This window comes from Branchiostoma belcheri, unplaced genomic scaffold (genome assembly GCF_001625305.1).
Source record: "Branchiostoma belcheri isolate BF01 breed outbred unplaced genomic scaffold, Haploidv18h27 scaffold14, whole genome shotgun sequence".
NCBI classification, from domain to species: Eukaryota; Metazoa; Chordata; class Leptocardii; order Amphioxiformes; family Branchiostomatidae; genus Branchiostoma; species Branchiostoma belcheri.
In genome coordinates this window covers 2,966,560-2,984,961 of record NW_017802824.1, presented here as the reverse complement: position 1 = coordinate 2,984,961, position 18,402 = coordinate 2,966,560, and the positions used below count along the sequence as shown (strand labels likewise).

Genomic DNA, 18,402 nt, shown 5'->3' with positions numbered 1-18,402 from the left:
AAAACTCTAAACAGGAACATGCATAGGTGTTGTAGAAGGTTGCAAAGATGGTACCCTTGGTGTTTTGCTGTTGTGCAGTAATTTTGATATTACTGTTGTACCTTAATGCTTCCAGCCGATGATAGTTCACGGTATGGGTGGATCTGGGAAGACTTCTCTCCTGTCAAAGGCCTTCAGTTTGTCACTGGAGAAGAACGATGGAATTGGTGTTGGACGGTCAGTGTACTTACATATCTTTCAGGATTCGACACACGTTATAATAGATTATGTTCAACGTTGGGAACATATCCTGTTGATGTCATTTTGTATGGTCGGGCTATGTCGTTTCAGATGGTTGTTTATACCCTTACTTGTTTTTTTTTACTGGGTTTTGTGTTGAGTATCACGTTGGGTGGTTAGGTATTGAATACATGCTATATGTTTTCTATAACTGTGTTCCAATTCATGCTTAAATGATGTTCTGTTTCATTGAATGTGTAGTTACCATGTCGTATGGAAGATATACGTACAAGGATCCTAACCCTTAAAACTCTCAATATTGTTTTACAGACCAATTCATGTCATCCGGTTCACGGGAACTTCTCCAGAATCGTCCAACGCCAAGAAACTTTTGCAAAGTATTTGTAGCCAGGTATGTTCAAGCATGGTTTAGGTAACGTTATAGTATAGACATCCGACAAATGAACTTGGATGGATGAAATAAACTTTCATTTCCAAGCTCACTATCAATGTTGGTCCAGTCCTTGTTGATAATATTACACAGCAGTTTTTTTAAAGATTCAGTTGAGCTGTAAAAGTTCTGATTGTGACGTGAATATTACGCTCAGTGTTATTGTTGTCATTTTTATGTGTTACAATGATTTGCTTATTTTCTTTCGTTTCATGTTATCTACTTATGTGTGTGTGTTATCAGGATCTGCGATTGTGAATAAGTAATTAATCTTCTTTTAGAGGAAACCCTCGATAAAGCTTGGACTTTCTGATTTCCCTTGCTGTATATTCTCGTTGCTATTTACAACAAATGTTTTCATGTCCAAATAATAATAATAATAATACGTGTTTTTGCCTTACAGCTGAGCCTGTGTTACAACTGTCGTAAGCCTTTACCACCAGACTACCGGGGTCTTTCTGCCAGGTTCTTAGAACTTCTCTACAGGGCGACCGAAGAGAAACCTTTAGGTACTGATGTAAAATTTTATGTACATTCTATTCTTTTTAGTTGTGCTAATTGGACACCCGGGCACGGCTGACCATTTCGTACGGCACGATCTAAATGTGCATTACGAACGAACGTTGCTCTGCTCTATCGACGTCTGTAGTTGGAACGTAATGTTTATCGCCGTTTACCACATTCAAATACTTCTCACATTAGACCAATGTGAAATTCATCAGCAAATCTGGCTGATTAGGTCTAAAGAAAAAAGATCGATGTAGTAAACCAAAAACAGCAACTGGATATGATTTTTTTGAACCTTGAATTTTTTAAATCTTTCATGATTTTTTAAACAGCCAGACCTTTCGTTATTGACACTGTGAACTTCTCATAAAGTCAGGTTTATAACTTAAGCACGAACTATTGATTGATATGCAAATAGGTGAAGACGAATTTTTGATAGTACTTTGTAATATAACAGTATAGATCTGCCTGTTAACAGCCAAAATCCTGCTCCCTTGTCCAGTATTGTTCATAGATTCTCTGGACCAGTTGGAGGGAGGAGACGAGGGGGACGACTTGACATGGCTGCCGACAGCACTGCCCCCTAACGTCCACCTGGTGCTCAGCACCCTAACTCGGGGAGAGACCCTCGGTATCCTCAAGAGCATGGGCTACGGAGATGACAGCTTTCTACAGGTAGGATTGTCCACAAGATAATCAAACGTCTGCAACAGTCCTCAGTGAAGTAAATATTCTTTCAGATGAGCTGAACTTCAGTTGTTACTTTACAAATTATTTATGTATTGTTTCTTATGTTACAGGTCTTACCACTGGATTCTACTCAGTCAAAGCACATGGTAACTTCGCGGCTGGCTCGACTTGGAAGGTTAGTTGTTTTTTTTTTGTCATTCCACATACAGGACTCAAATAAATACCATCTAAAATATGTAAAGATACCAGCATCAGCCGTCTAGACATACATAGAGCAGAAGCAATTACAAGTATCTTTCATCATCATAAATATTGCAGTAGAATACTCTGTGACCTGCTATTGCAGAACCCTAGCGCCTGACCAGCTGGATAAGTTACTGACGTCCCATCAGAAGGGCCAGCTAACGCCGCTGTACGTCCGCATCGCTAGTGACATGGCGGCCAAGTGGAAGTCCTACACCCCGTTAGAACGGTGTGACCTGGCCTCATCGACCACCACACTCATCAAGCAGTTTTTCAGGCAGTGAGTTGAACAGGAGCATCTCTCACTCTACATGTTTTCGTATCATACACATTCATCATAATACATCATTTGGATGGTACATGCATATAGCTTCTTCCAGGCTTCAGAAGCGGTTGGAAAGATCAGAAAGCTTCGGAAGTGGCAAACTGTATACCTAGTCGACCAACTCTCGGGCAACATTATCTGTCTATTTGGTCAATTTCTCCTTTTTCCAGCAGCTTCTGAAGCCTAGAGGCTTTGGTGCAGACACTACCATACAGGAGGTGCTTATAAGAAGGTTTGTTGTAACACCAGAACATGAGTTACTTTGACAGTTGACTATAAAGAACCCATTCGTTGCAATGTCTTTGAAGATGTTATTACTGATGCTACAATTTAAAGGTAATGTAACAATTCCCAGCCCGGGGCCTCACCCGGGGCAGCTTCCGGGAACGAAAAATTATGATATAAGCCAAACGGCTCAAAATGTGACCTTAGCATAAGATGTTATTTGGTGACGAACCAGAAAAAGCTAAAAGAATGAAACAGGATGACTGAGACTTGTGTGTGTTTCCAGGCTTGAAAAGACGCACGGAGAAAAACTGGTCAGCCACACGCTGTCCTACATCACGGCGTCAAAATCGGGGCTGTCCACCAATGAGCTTCTGGATGTCCTGTCATGTGACGAGTCCGTTCTTGATGACGTGTTCCAGTACCACATGCCGCCGGTCAGGAGACTGCCCACGTTACTCTGGACGCGTTTGAGGAACGATCTAGGTAAGAACTCATAAGATATGACGTGTCACCTGATACCTGTATCAACAATCTCCGTCACAAAACTTGCTATTCCCTTTCATATAAATTGTTGTTATACTTATTATTTTTATTATATACAATATCCAATAAATACATGTACATGACCGGCAACAGGTCATGTACATGACCGAATGATTGACACTAATCTTTATAATATGATAAATTATAATAAATAATTATCATTCAAATTAAAGAGAAGCCGATACTACTGCTGCAGACATTCATTGAAATATTTGCAAAGGAAATATAATAACACATACCAAACTCATAACAATAGATTGTTATACACCAATAGACACTCAGTTATTTCCATGGAATTTGGTATAAGCCTTGGTATTATATTATCTCTCTCTCTCAGTCCAGGGTTATAGTAAGTTGGTATAAACTAGTCATAAGTTTCGCATAGCTGATTTGAAATATTTTCCAGATGACTATCTCGTAGAGAACGGAGTAGAAGGAGCTGTGGTGTACAGATGGTATCACAGACTGTTTGCTGAGGTGGCACGAGAGATGTACCTGTCCCACATGGCGGACCACATCCACAGAGACCTGGCGGACTACTTCATGGGCAGGTAAGATTCATTTAGAGACATCCATACATTTTTAGGGCGACAATTAAAGCAGAAAATTGTGGATGAGGAAATCTGTCTGATATTGACATTTACTGCTATTTCTCAGCACATTTTTCGTCCTCCTTCATACTCGAAGCATTTGCAATAGCGAGACAAGCTACGCGAAGAGTCCTGATCCTTCTATGTCTGTTACCAACAATAAAAAGCAAGAATGGCCAGCCTTGCATGTGATACAAGCAACTGTTTTCCATCAGCAGCATCGTATCTTTCCCCACAAATATAAATATGCTATGGGACAGGGTTGATTCAACTTCATCATCATTTTGATTCAACTTACTATTATCATATATATATTAAAATGACCAGAAAATTGACTTTGAACAGCCAGATCTACCGCCCTGAAATCGCACACAACAACTTCATAAAAAATCTTACTATATATTTACAGATGGGCGCATGAGCCCAAACCGTTTCTGTCCAAGGACGATAGACTACTGCACCTTAAGGGTCGCGGAGTGTATCCTCAAGACCTGGTTCTGTCAGATGGGAAGGCGGATGGAAGTGAGACAATATATAACCAGCGGAAGCTGACTGAACTACCGCATCATATCATCAAAGCGAAGATGTGGACAACAGCAGAAACGGTATAAACTAAAGCTATATATCAACATCGATACCTCAGGGGAAAATAGACATGGAATCGATTCTTGGTCATCACTGTTACATCCGTGCAATTGGAATGATGCCTTCATATGTTACAGAAATGCATTATTGGTTACTGACTAATTAAACAAAAATTGTTTTTGAAAGTTGGCGGGGCCAAAATGGGAATAGCTTGTAAGTGTGATGACGATGTGTTACTCAAATAATTGGTCACCTTGGTGATCTGAATTGGACCATTTGTAATAAGACTGGACTTAGATGAACAATTGTAATGTATCATGAGCTCGTTCTATCAGAGAAGAGATATTTTGTAATAGTTTATCAGCGGCTATGAACGATATTCAATGTGATACTAAGTAACCTGGGTGCCCTGTGATCCCGGTATATACAATGAGTTATGATGATGATACCTTACAGGTAATGTGCAGCATCCCTTGGATGGAGGCTAAGTGCAGGACAGGCCGTGTGTACGAGCTGACGTCAGAGTTGTCGCAGGTGAGAATCTGCTGCCATTGCCGGCTCTAAAGCTGTCCAAATACCAATAGTGGCGTGTACAGCACAAGCAGTTTCTTTAGCTTCAGGAACATCTTATTTGTCAGAGTCCACAGTCCAACATTCTTCAGAACACTGCATATAATTCTCTATCACTATGAAAATCGGTCCAATGTTTGTATATGGTGAACGGGGGGCTGATCTGACACACAGACGTCACCAGGTCCCTCCCGACCTCTGCTCCAACCGCCACACCACAGCCTGCTGTCTCATGATGGGTCACTGGTGTGTCAATTGTTCTGTAGTCCATGTTGCGTTTGATATCGATACAACATGTATTCTGCACAATGAAAAATATCGAATCTCTTTGTGTCATCTGACAACAGGCCGCCAAAGAATGCCCGGGGGTTTCTGACTGCCATCGCTTCATCTTGGCAAACGCGCGGATCTTGCACGAGAACCCGGATGTCCTTTGTCAACAGGCTCTGAATGAGCACAAGTCGTCCAGTGTTGTATCTTCTGCAAGGAATCACTTGAAGGGAACAAAAGGTAAAAAAAAAACTGTTGATTAAATTTGCTGATACATCTAACCCTTTCTTGCAATAAATCTAAAATGCACAGTTTTCAGTAAGCTCTTTTGAAGAGATTTAAACTCCACAGAGAAGAAAAGCTGCAGGTTAGACCACCACATTCCCGATGTTCAGAGGTAATCCTTGATTATATATTAGCTGTAAGTACTTTTGTGTACACCGCAATACTCTGAATACGTCATAGACATTGAACTGCTATCCATCTCAACCGAATCCTTCGAGCTCGGTTTTCAGACAATGGGTCGAAAATTTATGAGTCAAAGTCTTTTTGAGTCGGAGAACTGTTTAATTTTCACTATGCAATTTACCAACTCAAACGAACTTTGCTAACCTGAGTTCATATTTTTACATGATGTGATACTCAGCTGTACATTGGATAGACCGGACCAAGGACCAGTCCCCGCGGCCGGAGCTGCTGGTCCTGAAACATCCTGGCGCCGCCAGGCTCTGTTTGTTCTCTCCGGATAACGCCTACCTGACCGTGGCTTCTGACGGAGGGTCACTGAATGTCTGGAAGGTAAGAGTCCGAAAAGGGATTTATGAATTGATGAAGAAGTGCTTTTTGAAAACTGACCAGAGGCCAAGATGGGAATAGCTGTTTTGGTGGCGTTGAAGATGATGAGTGACTCAAATAATTGGTCACCGTCGTGAATCGGACTAATTCTAACGTTAGGGCGGAAACGTTGCAATAGGGTCAGGTGAAAACAGCTCTAGGTGCTAGACAGGCCTGGAGCACAGAACGGGCATGTCAGTGAGCCTAAGCCCTGATGCAAGTACAACTTCTTGCCAGACAACTGTCGAACACATAACCACGCAACCATCGAACATGATGCTCAACGCAAACACAATCAGTCAATCTAGATGAAAATGTATGACAAGTAAACTATAATTCAGTACAATATACAGTAAGACTAGAACTGTTCAAAATGACAACAAACATAGAATACGTAAGGGAAAACAAAGACGAAATTATCTCTATCTGTGTCATTGTAATTCAAGGCTATTGAAATTAGATTATGATGTTTCCAACGTCTGTCTGACATTTCCATAGGTCGCCACTGGAGCCCCTGTGTTCAGTGTGAAGGCCACGCCCCTCGCCATGGCTTTCCACCGGCAGAACCTCTGGCTGGCTGTGTGTGAGGCGAAGAACATCAAAATATTTGGTCTCGGGATCGGAGGAAATGCAGAAGGTTCGAATCAATGAAATATTGGGAAAATATTTGGTGATGAAGATGAATGAGAAAGGGGTATCTAACTCGTCGTGCAACTGTACGGTCTCAACATTAACGTTGTAGGTTTGCTTTGTAGACTTTCAAAGACTATTATTCCCTTTATCCCTATCTATGCCTGACTGTAAAGTTCATTCGTACGTAGTGATCAACTAATAATAATGTTGCCAACGCTTGGTGTTCCCTTCTGACAGGCACAGTATTACAAAATATAAAGCTTGGGCTACAGTGTGACTACTGCACCGTCCTGTACGTTCCTCAGACGAACAGAGAGGTAAGCTAATTGCCTTTGCCAGAAGGGTACGTTTTTAGTTTCTTTATACATGCAATTACATAATAGGTAGTCTTATTAGAGCTAATGCCAAGAACACATGATTATCGATAAATATAGGTGCCTTTGGTTGAGAAGCAAGAACTCTTTTATATTTTGACTACTAATAACTTTACGTCACTTGGTATGAGTAGTACGTTCCTTTTCTTGCAATATTGATTCATCACTTCATGAATATGCATGTGTTAAAAAACGTTTCTCTTTTTTTCATGAGCTGAGACTGGTGACCTTCGGACAGTTCCTTATCTTCAACGTGCAAACAGGGGAACAGTCCCAGAAAAAGAATCTTCGTGTAAGACTAACTCTGTTTTTATTTTTTTTCTTTCCTTATACATGAGCATTTCGTTATTTCTTTTTATACTTATATATATGATAATTGACCCATTGTTTTATTTTGAATTGAGCTCTGAAAATATTTGTAATCGAAATCCGCAATTCAGCCTGCGGGCTGCGATGGATTTGTATTTCAATAAATAAACCATTCATCATCATCATCATCTCTACAAAGTTTAAAATTGTTTACTTGAAATATCAATTTTATGAAATAAGTCATATAGATATTTGTAAATCATTCACTGATGTTCAATGATCAAGGAATCTTTGTATACTAGCCTTAGGAAGAGCTATCTTATGTCCAACATAATTCAACAAATTTAATACGAAGTTATTTCGTTCTTCCCAGTGTCGACCAAAAGCTGTTGCATTCTCTCCTACTGCCACAAGTCTAGCCGTTGTGGGCAACGAGGTCCTCCTCTGGGACTATAACATGGATAAAGTAAGTACAGGAACACTGCTAGTATTCAATCACTTTTGAAAAAGAAACTTAATGGAATGCAAGTCTCAAAGTAGAGGTTCATAAAGTAACATCATCACAATGGCTGATTGGAAACCTTATCTTTTTCTTTTTTTATTGTTTTATGCCGATTGATATATGTGGACCAAGTGTGTATAGTGGACCTTTAAATTTATCAGCCTCCTTTGCAGGTTGAGTAATTCATAGAGAAATTGACCTGAAAAGGAATGTAAACTGGCCAGGGGAGTTAGCCAGCCATAGAGGGTCCAATTGGCCTGCAAAGGAGTTTGGTGGAGACTAGGAGATCAGCGTGACTGAAGCACATGCACTTGAACACAGAACATTAATTTGATTCCCATTGGAATTTTCTTCGACCATCTGTAGGATCTAAAGGTCCTTCACACAGACAAGAAGCTCGGTGACGCCAAGCAGGCTTACATAGCTTTCTCTCGGGACGGCAGAAGAGTTCTTGCAGTTCTCGCTATCGGGACCTACCTGTGGAATGTTCCGGGGACATCTTGTACGTTGAGTTGTGTTTAGACTTACTTAGGTGCTGATGATGATGGGGACAAAGTAGATGAAGCGACGTTTTCATCCAAACAACAGAGAAAACAAATATGACAGTCGTATATGTGTATAAATATTGTAAGAGTTTACTCTAGAGAGCATACACGTGATGTTTAAAATGTGTGATATTCTATAATTTTGGTTGTGTTTGAATTTTCATTTCTGTCTGGCATATTGCATGCAAGGTAATGATTCTTTGTAACTAATATCTGCGATGAAGCAAAAGTACAGATACAATGAAAATCAACTCGCTAGGAAATCCGTCAAACACACTGCGAACACACAAATATGACCGAAAACAGTACCCTTCCGCGGAAGGATATATCCTTCCCGGAGGTGAATATATCGAAACCAAGTCTTTTACCTCCTAAATGCTCCAGCTAAGCCGATCAGAAAACTGCTGACCAACAGCCTGTCGGGGTGGGCAGCCTTCAGCCCCCATCTGGACTTCCTGGCCACGCCTGAGCGGAACGATCTTCGGGTAAGAATGAAAGTACACATAAAAAAGACAAAGACATTTACCTTAGACACCTAAAAAAAAGCTCAGGCAACTGTTAGCCATGTGCCAGTTATTATATACCTTGGAAGGTGGTGCTTTTCAGTACCAAGGACAGAGACAGATGTGCCAGGTTATCATATACCTTGGAAAGTGGTGTTTTTCAGTACCATGGACAGGAACAGATGTGTGTCAGTTCATTACTTTGGATGACGGTGCATTCAGCACCATGGACAGGGACAGATGTGTTTTATTTCATTTACTTTGGATGGTGGTGCTTTTCAATACCATGTACAGGGACAGATGTGTTTTAGTTCATTACCTTGGATGGTGGTGCTTTTCAGTACCATGGACAGGAACAGATGTGTTTTTTTTTTTTTTTATTCAACAAAATAACTGTACATAATACAAAAGTAAACTGAAAAGCCAAGACGGCTTGTACAAATAGAAAATAACATAAAGAACGGAAAAGCCTCCCATAAAGCCATTACTTTCGAGCTTGACGAAATGAAAATAATCTTAACAATGACATAATAACAATAACAGAAATTATAATGAACACAGAGTTCCCCACTTACCCCGATGCTTCTCCAGCTTTCCCCTCCGAGATGCAATAAGACCTTCTGTCTTTTGAAAGACAGATGTTAATATTTTAAAAGACTGGAAGTTTAAAGTATTGAAACGTCGGGATCGGAAAATGAAAATCTTACCTAATAATATAATGATATTATTTAAAGGGGATGCATTTGTAGAAATATCCCAAACATAACAACAAAAGAATTTAATTCTAAATTTGCACGAATTTCTTGTTTTAACCAATTTTGTACGTTATTCCAAAAAGCTATCACATGAGGACATTCCCAGAAGATATGTATGTAAGATTCTTCATCACTATGGCAGAAGGAACAGGTACTGGATTCGATTAAATTCCAAGTTTGTAATACTTTGTTACATGGTAAAAATTTATAAAGTAAACGGTACTGAAAATATCGGGCGTTAGGATCTATAGTACATTTAGTTAATGTTATAAATACTTCTCGCCATGGTATGGGCCTATCAAAATAATAAAACCATGATAACCTTACTTTATGGGCAATTATAACATCATTTGTATAAGCCGGAAAGAAATTATACAAAAACTTATTAATTTTAGTATTTTTTAACCACATATAATTTTTTTGTAATGGTAAACATACAAGCTCTTTTAACTGATTACTAGTAAGTAAAGTTTTCCATCTTTTAGGTATTGCATATATAAGTTGTTGATATCGAAATTGTTCACAACTATTTGGATACAGTTCACAAAATTCAGCATACGACATAAGGTTTCCATCTGTACCTAACAAGTCATTTACAAACATTATATTTCTATTAAACAAAGCAGTTATAAAAATAGGCTTACTATCAACAGTAATACTGGAGTTATTCCAAACTATTTGTTGTCGTACGTTTGTTGGTGTCGCGGACTCCACGTACTGAAATTTGTACCATGCATCAAGTGCTTCAAAGAGAAAACTCTTAAGATTCAGGGCATGCGCAGAAGATAGCTGCATGAAGGGAAATAGACTCAGACTGAGACGAGGATGAGAAGCGATGGCCATTGAAGTAAACCACTCAGGGTGAAAGAATATCTTGGGTATCCACGAAGCTTTAATAGTTAAATTATAGGCACGTAAATTAATTAACTTTAAACCACCATTTTCCACCGAATTGTACAATACTTTTCTAGCTACTCTTTCCGGCCCGTCATCCCAAATGAATGAGAAGATCTTCTTCTCGTATATTTTGAAAAATAATTCATTTGGCGAAGGTAAAACTTGAAATAAATTTGTGAACTGGGGAACCACCAGGGAATTAACAACAGTAATTTTTCCGTACAAGGATAATGATTTGCCTTTCCAAGGGCGCAATAACCTATCTAAACGTTCTAAACGGGGTTCAATATTTACATCAACAAGTGTATCCATGTCAGTAGGAATATGAATTCCTAATACGTCTACACCACCATCTACCAATTGAAATGGTAGGTGGGTGGGCAAACAAAAATTGGAAAACTTTAAAGGTCCTAAGCGTAAAATTTTACATTTTTCAGGATTTAAATCTAATCCCGATATCTTGGAAAAGCGTTCTAGATCAGATAAAAGTGCATAAAATGAAGCCAAATTTGGTTCGAAGGGGAAATTCGAATCGTCAGCATATTGGGAGACTTTAGTAATTTTTTCATGAACTTTTAACCCACTAATGGAATGATTGGATCTAATTTTGATGGCAAGGACTTCAACTGCTATTATAAAAAGGTATGGGGAAAGAGGACAACCTTGGCGTACACCGCGATTTAACTTGAATGGATTTGAAATATATCCATTATTAATAATTGAACTTGTTGATTTCTCATATAGAACTTTTATCCACGTTTTTAGTTGTGGACCAAAGTTGAAAAATCCAAACACTTAAACATAAAATCCCATCTTAAAGTGTCGAATGCTTTTTTAAAATCTGCAATAAATATTAATCCCGGTTTTCCGTCATTGTCATAATGTTCAATTGTATCTAAAAGTCTTCTAATATTGTCCCCGATGTATCTGCCCTTAATAAATCCAGTTTGATCTTGTTCAATTATACATGAAATAACCTGTTTAATTCTAAGCGCAATACATTTTGATAAAATTCTGGAATCACAACAGAGGAGAGTAAGAGGGCGCCAATTTGTAATATCAGTTGGGTCCTTGTCAACACCTTTACTGTCTTTTTTTAAAAGCAATGAAATGAGACCTTGTCTCTGTGTGTCTGATAGACACCCATAGACAAAGGAATGATTAAAACACTGTAACATAGGACCTTTAAAAACATCAAAAAACTCCTTATATATTTCAATAGGAATACCATCTAACCCTGGTGATTTTCCAGCTTGAAATAGAAAAAATTGTCGTTTTTTAACTCGTCTTCATTTATTAACCCTTCACAAGCCTGTTGTTGCTCATTTGATAAGCGTTTGCCATAGTTCAAAGGAAAAAAGCCGTCACAATTTGTTCCAGTAAGGGACACTGGTATTTCTTCAAAGGAATATAATGCAGAATAAAAACCGACCTGATCAGAAAGAATATCTTTTGGATTAGAAACAACCTCACCAGAGGGCCTCTTGAGTCTTCGGATATTTTTTCTAGTATAATTACGACGGACCAAATTCATAAAATATTTCGTACACCTTTCCCCCAACTCCATCCAGCGCGATTTAGATCTTAACAAGATACCATTTAAACGTTCGTTGTATAAAGATTCCAGAAGCTTTTGTTTACATGCTAATTCATCCAGCTGGTCAGGTGAGGGAGAGGTGGTGTTGTCGATCTGAGCTTGCAAATTATTGATTTCATTAATGAGTTCTTTTTCCTTAATCAGGTATCGCTTCTTTTTCCAACTTGAGAACTTAATACAGTGTCCCCGCAAGAAACACTTTGCTGCATCCCATACAACTTGTGGGTTTGCAGTATTAACGTTGTTTTCAAAAAATTCAGTCATAACTTGCTTTGTATGTAAAATAAAAGTTCTGTCCTGAAGAAGAGACTGATTAAACTGCCAGTAACCAGGTCCTCGTGGGAAATCCATGGTTACAAAGGATAGTGTAATTAGATTATGGTCAGATTTAAATTTGTCCGCAATACAACATTTTGTTACTCTATTTAACAACGAAAAAGAAATCAGAAAATAGTCTAATCTACTAGCGTGGAGGCCGCGACGCCAGGTGTAACGAACAACATTTGGATTTCTGAACCGCCATATATCATGCAAATCAAATTTTCCTTTTAACTCAGAGATCGCTTCCAGTGCATTAGGGTGATAATTACGATGTCGAACACCCGATCTGTCCATTGATGTATTTTGCACAGTGTTGAAATCCCCAACAACAATCAAACGTTCATCACTTATCTCAAAAGTATCTATGACTTGCTCAAGTTCCTTAAAAAAGGCAGGTGAGTCGTCATTTGGTGCATATAAATTAACAAGACAAAATTGTAGTCCATCTATCTCAATATCTAAAATGATCCAGCGCCCACTTTCATCAGTCTTGACCTGATGAACCTGAGCGCTGGCGTTATTCTTAACTAAAATAGCCACACCTCTTTGATTAGAGGTACCATGCGAGAAGTATATTTTACCACCCCATTCGTTCTGCCATATTTGTTCATCTCTTAAGGTTGTATGTGTCTCTTGTAAACAATAAATGTTGTAAGGTTTGTCCCTTAACCAAGTAAAAAGTCCCCTCCGTTTATAAGCATCTCCCAGTCCATTACAATTATAACTAGAAATATGACACTCTACCTTAGACATGACTTCTGGGAAAATAAACGTCTCGGAGAGGAAAGCCAGGAGAGGTCATCGGGGCGTCGGATTGAGTTTGATGTTGATGATCTACAAAGGAAATAAACTTGGGGAACAATTTGCCATAACACTGAGTTCAAATCAAAATGATTCAAATAATCAAAGTAAGTGTCAAAGCAAAAATTAAATAGTATAAAGCAAAAAGCACTTGAAAATAAGGTTAGACATGTACTCAAACAAGAATTACGTACAAGGTACGTATTGATCAAACATGTCTGGAATCTTGAAATTTTAGCCATAAATCTGAATATTTTTTTAGAGTAACAGAATCATATAGCTTGACAAAGTAACAAAATAATTCATATGATAATTCAATTGAGTGATTACGGTAATTCAGATACAAAATCATATCAACAGAATCATAACTTATATAATGATATTTTGAACACAAAAATTCTATATAGTAATTAAATAAGATAACAAAATAAGATGGAACATAATAGTAATCTGTTACAAAATCCAAACTGATTGTTAACAGAGGATAATCAAAAAGATCAAGTAAATCCTTCATTTTGTTCAAAATTATGCTTAAATCAAAAACTGCCTCAATGTATTGACAATATTTCATCATCATATCAATTTCTGTGGCTGAATATACACGTGAATCAGGGAGGGCTCTATAACAACAACTGTAACACAAAAACGAAAATAAAACAAGAAAATTGTTTGGCTGAACCATCAACCAGGCACGTAAAGGACAGCGCTACTCCTAAGCTTACAATTAACAAAACACGCAATCTATACTAAATAAAGATCCATATTTCTGAGAGTTCATCAGATACATATGTTTAATACGGAAAATGAGTCCCATGAAAAACACACTGCCAATTCAAAAACAGTGTCCACAAGAAGAAGACCATCACATTAGCATAATAATAATGGGCGCGCTCTGAACAGGTGAGAATTCTTCATGTGTAGAATACAGACCTTTCGATACGGAAATCGCATGTTCTACAAAAGATCAAAAAGGGCTTCTACACACCGTCATCTAACTAAGCTGTAAAAACTAAGGCAGGTCTTCAATACAGACTTTCAGAGAAGTCACATGTAAAACAATCGGCCAAAACAAAAAGTCTACAAGGAAGAAGATCATACATTAGCATAATAATAATGGGCGCGCTTTGAACAGGTGAGAATTCTTCATATGGAAAACACAAACATGTCGATACAGAAATTGCATGTTCTAGAATGATCAAAACAGTTTCTTCTACACACACAGTCATCTAACTAATCTGTGAAAACTAAGGCAGGTCCTCAACACAGTCAATGTTCTTGGTTGTCTTGTCCATCAGAGTTATCATGATCCTGCAGTTAGCATCCACCCATGTGTCTCTGATCCGACCTTTGTTCTTGGCAGAAAGCGCCGCTGAGAAGATACTCATGTTCTGTCTGGTTAAATCCGCCAGGACCAGGAGAGGCTTGTCTTGCTCATCGCGCTTGCCTTTTCAGCTTGCTCCGTGCACGAAACACGCGGTTACGGTCTTGCCAGGATACAAACTTGACCAGCATCAGCCGCGTAGCGTTCTCCTTCCTAGTGCCGACTCGGTGTGCGCGATCGATGCACTGCGGCTGTAAATCCAGGCCGAGTTTAACTCTGCAGAAATTAACAACTTTATGCACACACATCTCCCCAGTTTCTTTGTTAACCTCAGGGATGCCACGAATGCGTAAACTGTTCCTCCGGGTATACTGTTCCAGAGCGTTAATCGAGACGGAGTTACTCGCAACCTTAGGTGGGAGGGGGGTATCCTCCATGTTTTGAATTTTCTCTTCAACTTGTTCTATCCTGGACTCCAGTACTCCCTGTCGCTGTAGCACCCGTTCCACATCTTCCCGTAGAGACTGTACGTCTCTCGCTGTAGCCATGTCATTCAGCTTTTCGTGAACGGGTTGAAGCGCGGCTTCGATTGTGGCTTTTAACTCGTCTAGAAGCTTGTCCGCCATAGCGTCTTCTCCGGTCAAACGTGTAGAACTGTTCAAATCGTCACTACCGGACCCTGAGCGACGTTGACGTTTTTTAGACCGTGTCTTAACCATTAACCATCCGTCTAGGGACATTGACAGGGTCTTTAAACGTCGGTAAGCGTCAAATAAACGGATCGTAAGCAAAGGGTCTGAGCGCAGAAAATCCACCTACTGCACGACGACCGCCATCTTGGATGATCAGATGTGTTTTAGTTCATTACCTTGGATGGTGGTGCTTTTCAGCACCAAGGACAGGGACAGACGTGTTTTAGTTCATTACCTTGGATGGTGGTGCTTTTCGGTACCATGGACAGGGACAGACGTGTTTTAGTTCATTACCTTGGATGGCGGTGCTTTTCAGTACCATGGACAGGGGCAGACGTGTTTTAGTTCATTACCTTGGATGGTGATGCTTTTCAGTACCATGGACAGCGACAGATTTGTTTTAGTTTATTATCTTGGATGGCGGTGCTTTTCAGTACCATGGACAGGGACATATGTGTCAGTTCATTTCCTTGGATGGTGGTGCTTTTCGGTACCATGGACAGGGACATGCGTGTTTTAGTTCATTACCTTGGATTGCGGTGCTTTTCAGCACCATGGACAGGGACATGCGTGTTTTAGTATATTACCTTGGATGGTGGTGCTTTTCGGTACCATGAACAGGGACAGACGTGTTTTAGTTCATTACCTTGGATTGCGGTGCTTTTCAGTACCATGGACAGGGACATGCGTGTTTTAGTATATTACCTTGGATGGTGGTGCTTTTCGGTACCATGAACAGGGACAGACGTGTTTTAGTTCATTACCTTGGATGGTGGTGCATTTCAGCACCATGGACAGGGACATGCGTGTTTTAGTATATTACCTTGGATGGTGGTGCTTTTCAGTACCAAGGGTAGGGATGGTGTCACATGCTGTTCTAGAATCATCCTAATTGTCACATCATTCTTACCCATTACAGGTTTTCTCTTTGAAGCCAACTGGTTCCGGTTGGTCCAAGCTGAAGGGTCACACCGAACCGATAACCTGCTGCAGCTTCGGCAGTGCCGGACCTCAGGAGAGTCTGCCTATCTGCAGCGGTGGGAAGGACAACACTGTCAGGGTCTGGGACTCCTCACTGCTAACATCAGCACAGTCTCAGAACCACAGGGATATGGTGGTAAGTCTTTAATTACCTATTTGTTACTCCATGAGTATTGAAATCGAATCAGTCCGTAACTGTCCGTTCATTCGCAGCTGTATGTAACTCATGACTCATTTTATCTTTTTTTTTTGTTTACACCATAACCGTTTTTATAGGTCATGAAATATTTCAGAAAATATGATGATACTATGTTGATTAATATAAATTATGTTTACCGAAGGAAAACATAATTTAAAAGTTTTTGCTACGTTTCCTCTTCTTCTTCTCCAAACCAAAAATGTCAATGACCTGAACCAGACTGTCTGTTGCCATGGTAACTAGTGTTCGGTTATATCATGTTGCAATTTTACAGCATGAGGGATTTAGACTCCTGTCTGAACCATATATATGAATGTGTTTGAGTAAGAATTAACAGAGCAGACCATATGCGAAGGTAAACATTATGCATTTGCTTTGAAAATGTTACCTTTCTAGTTTATAATTATATAGAATCTTACATTTGGACACATTGTTTTTCACCTCTCTAGTGTCATCAGACGTCCGTTACTTCCTGTGGTTTCTCCACGCTCAGTGACTCCATGATATCGTGCTCTGCGGACACCACATATCTGTGGGACTTGTTCACTGGAGAACCCGAGCTGAATTCAACATTAAGCACCCCAAAGTTGTGCAGTAAGTATGAAAAATATTTTCTGCATACCTGCACTGGTGCAGGTAACATTGAAAATTACCTGCACCAGACAAATTTTACTTGCACCATTTAGAATTTGATTAAACTAAAAACTGTTCAGAAAGAATTCAATAGCACGAGGCTGTTAGTATTGCATACTCTCTGGTATATGTATGGATTTATTACATCCATCTTTTACTATATTTTACTTATCACTTATATCTCAGTCCACCTTCTGATAATGATTGTTTTTCTGCTTTCTGGTACTGTTATACAGAGGAGCACAAAGTTGCTTGCTTTTCCCTGGATGGTGACTTTGCGTGCTGTTACTGCTACCTGGGTGTGGACGTGTGGTACCTCAGGGGGCATCACCAGGTGCCAAACACACGTTTAGGGGTCCACAGGTACGAAATTCTGCCTTTGTGTGTCTTGAAAACGAATAAGATGTCATTCTACATCTTCAATTGGTCAATTTTGTACAGTGCAATTGCAAAGCCTGACGCAATCCTATGCCACAGCATACATGTACAGGTATCGGTACCTCCAAACGGTAAATCTGAACTGGAAGATGCTAGAAAGAATGGTTGTCAGTTGTACTTCCTGGAGCATTGTCTCATGAGTTGGACGATACGGGAGCAAAGAATGAAGCTACATGTACATGACCATTGTGACAGATATGCTCTGCATCGTTGGTTAACCGTGCAGTGCATATCTGTCACAATGGTCATGCTACCAATTACCATTTAGAATACAGTTTCCCTGAATATGACTCTGGATGGTTTTGGATTGTTGTATCTTAAGGAAATCTAAAGTTTCGACTGCCTTATTGACCCGTGACGGTGTACTGATGTGTTGTTAGTTTCCAAGAATTTAAAGTAAAGGAAATACTTGACAGTTCCATAACAAGCTATTTTTATACGATACAGGACGATACCCTTCGTGAACCTGGATCATCTCTTCGTGACGTTTGGTGCGAGTGGTATGATGGCCTGCTTCACAACAGAGGCCAAACCTGGAGTGGTGGTGTTCTATCCGATCCTGTCCTCCGATGAACTGGAGGACTGGAGATCAGGCAAGAGTGAACCTGGTCCAGACACACAGACCTTCACTACAACTGAGTTTGATCATGGAGAAAACGTCAAGGTTAGAGCACTGTAGTTTGTACTCCGCTTCTACAAAACAATAAATCTCTTACCAACATACTAACTCACAGTGCCACGTAGAGTGGATTCATTCCTCAAGCTAACCGACATCTATCACACCAGTCGTCCCTCAGATAGACATCTAGAGCTGCATAGTTCGTATTTAGAACTTTCATTCAGACT

The 18,402-nt window shown here is 39.6% G+C and overlaps 1 protein-coding gene across 1 annotated transcript in view; it reads left to right on the top strand.

The window, feature by feature from the left end:
* LOC109464718 overlaps positions 1 to 18,402 on the top strand; it is a 28,204-nt gene that overhangs the window by 8,664 nt on the left and 1,138 nt on the right. Inside the window, exons 11-30 of the mRNA XM_019761783.1 lie at positions 1,074 to 1,179; positions 1,680 to 1,852; positions 1,978 to 2,042; positions 2,214 to 2,390; positions 2,947 to 3,146; positions 3,613 to 3,757; positions 4,206 to 4,401; positions 4,838 to 4,915; positions 5,299 to 5,461; positions 5,868 to 6,019; positions 6,554 to 6,692; positions 6,926 to 7,005; positions 7,277 to 7,354; positions 7,745 to 7,837; positions 8,240 to 8,375; positions 8,803 to 8,903; positions 16,225 to 16,422; positions 16,935 to 17,079; positions 17,355 to 17,481; positions 18,004 to 18,220. Of these exons, the coding sequence (XP_019617342.1) occupies positions 1,074 to 1,179; positions 1,680 to 1,852; positions 1,978 to 2,042; positions 2,214 to 2,390; positions 2,947 to 3,146; positions 3,613 to 3,757; positions 4,206 to 4,401; positions 4,838 to 4,915; positions 5,299 to 5,461; positions 5,868 to 6,019; positions 6,554 to 6,692; positions 6,926 to 7,005; positions 7,277 to 7,354; positions 7,745 to 7,837; positions 8,240 to 8,375; positions 8,803 to 8,903; positions 16,225 to 16,422; positions 16,935 to 17,079; positions 17,355 to 17,481; positions 18,004 to 18,220 (2,769 nt within the window). The remainder of the gene's footprint in view (positions 1 to 1,073; positions 1,180 to 1,679; positions 1,853 to 1,977; positions 2,043 to 2,213; positions 2,391 to 2,946; positions 3,147 to 3,612; positions 3,758 to 4,205; positions 4,402 to 4,837; positions 4,916 to 5,298; positions 5,462 to 5,867; positions 6,020 to 6,553; positions 6,693 to 6,925; positions 7,006 to 7,276; positions 7,355 to 7,744; positions 7,838 to 8,239; positions 8,376 to 8,802; positions 8,904 to 16,224; positions 16,423 to 16,934; positions 17,080 to 17,354; positions 17,482 to 18,003; positions 18,221 to 18,402) is intronic.